Source organism: Leishmania infantum, contig 34 (genome assembly GCF_000002875.2).
Source record: "Leishmania infantum JPCM5 WGS CACT00000000 data, contig 34, whole genome shotgun sequence".
In the NCBI taxonomy this organism is placed as follows: domain Eukaryota; phylum Euglenozoa; class Kinetoplastea; order Trypanosomatida; family Trypanosomatidae; genus Leishmania; species Leishmania infantum.
In genome coordinates, this window is record NW_004057907.1 from 3,457 (window position 1) to 5,300 (window position 1,844).

At 66.8% G+C, this 1,844-nt stretch overlaps 1 protein-coding gene across 1 annotated transcript in view; it reads right to left on the reverse strand.

The window, feature by feature from the left end:
- LinJ_27_2490 (calpain-like cysteine peptidase) overlaps nt 1–1,844 on the reverse strand; it is a gene marked incomplete at both ends in the record, with an annotated part of 1,879 nt that extends 35 nt beyond the window's left edge. Inside the window, one exon of the mRNA XM_001466283.2 lies at nt 1–1,844. This exon is cut by the window's left edge and continues 35 nt beyond it. Coding sequence (XP_001466320.2) covers nt 1–1,844 — 1,844 coding nt within the window.

Genomic DNA, 1,844 nt, shown 5'->3' on the forward strand with positions numbered 1-1,844 from the left:
CGCCAACACTTGGACGCTCCTCGGCAAGATGCCCGTCAGCGAGCTCCTGCGCACGTTTCTGCACCTCCTCCTCCAGCGCCTTGATCGCCGCAGCGTTCTTGTCCGGCTTCTTTCGCAGCTCGCGCAGCCTCCGCTCCATGTCAGCAGTCTCCGCGTCCTTGTCCAGCAGCGCGTCCAGCTGCCCCGACGTCAGCGGCGTCTCCATGCTCCGCAGCATCACTCGCTCGCTCGCCTTCTTCGACACAGCCAGATCACGCGCGCGATTCCGCATCTCGTCCTCCAGACGCGCAACCTCCGCATCCGCATCCGCATCCGCACAGGTGCGCACGCGCCGCAGCCGCTCCACCTCCATCTCGTGGAAAGCGGCATCCGTGTCGAGTGGCAGCTCAGACGTCGGTATGCCCTCGTACGAGGCGGCCAGGAGCTTGCCACGCTCCCCATCCTTCAGCTGCTGCGCAACCTCTACGGCACGCGCGTTCAGCTCCGTCTCCCTGAGCGCTATGCCGCTCCGGTCGGCCTTCCCGTTCTCTTTCAGCTCCGCACGCTGCGCCTCCTTCGCGCAGAACTCGGCATCCTCGTCCAGCGGCACAAGCTCTAGAGGAATCCCCGCTGGCTCCGGCGCAAGATATGCGCGGTCGCCCGCAAGTCGGGCCCGTGCCAACTCATCCGCGCGGGCAAGGAGCTGCGCTTCCAGAGCTTCGACCTCGGCCTTGTGGCCAGGCGTGCCCGCCGCACGCGCACGCTCGTGCTCCAAACGCCGAAACTCGTCGTCATCGTCCAGCGGCAGCGCCCGCAGAGGCACACCGCGAAGAGCCTTCGGCAGGTACTTGGCTCGGTCGGCGACGTTCATGTCGTGGGCAATGCCCGCCGCACGCTCGTTCATTGTGTCGATCAGCCGCTGCAGCGCAGCAGCGTCTGCGTGGTCAGACTCGAGCATCTTCATGTACGCAGCCTCCGCGTCACGGTACGCAGCGTCGTCGCACAGCGGAAGTGCCCCCATCGTGCGGCCTCCGTACTCTGCCGCCAAACACTTGGAACGCTCCTCGGCAAGATGCCCGTCAGCGAGCTCCTGCGCACGTTTCTGCACCTCCTCCTCCAGCGCCTTGATCGCCGCAGCGTTCTTGTCCGGCTTCTTTCGCAGCTCGCGCAGCCTCCGCTCCATGTCAGCAGTCTCCGCGTCCTTGTCCAGCAGCGCGTCCAGCTGCCCCGACGTCAGCGGCGTCTCCATGCTCCGCAGCATCACTCGCTCGCTCGCCTTCTTCGACACAGCCAGATCACGCGCGCGATTCCGCATCTCGTCCTCCAGACGCGCAACCTCCGCATCCGCATCCGCATCCGCACAGGTGCGCACGCGCCGCAGCCGCTCCACCTCCATCTCGTGGAAAGCGGCATCCGTGTCGAGTGGCAGCTCAGACGTCGGTATGCCCTCGTACGAGGCGGCCAGGAGCTTGCCACGCTCCCCATCCTTCAGCTGCTGCGCAACCTCTACGGCACGCGCGTTCAGCTCCGTCTCCCTGAGCGCTATGCCGCTCCGGTCGGCCTTCCCGTTCTCTTTCAGCTCCGCACGCTGCGCCTCCTTCGCGCAGAACTCGGCATCCTCGTCCAGCGGCACAAGCTCTAGAGGAATCCCCGCTGGCTCCGGCGCAAGATATGCGCGGTCGCCCGCAAGTCGGGCCCGTGCCAACTCATCCGCGCGGGCAAGGAGCTGCGCTTCCAGAGCTTCGACCTCGGCCTTGTGGCCAGGCGTGCCCGCCGCACGCGCACGCTCGTGCTCCAAACGCCGAAACTCGTCGTCATCGTCCAGCGGCAGCGCCCGCAGAGGCACACCGCGAAGAGCCTCGCCA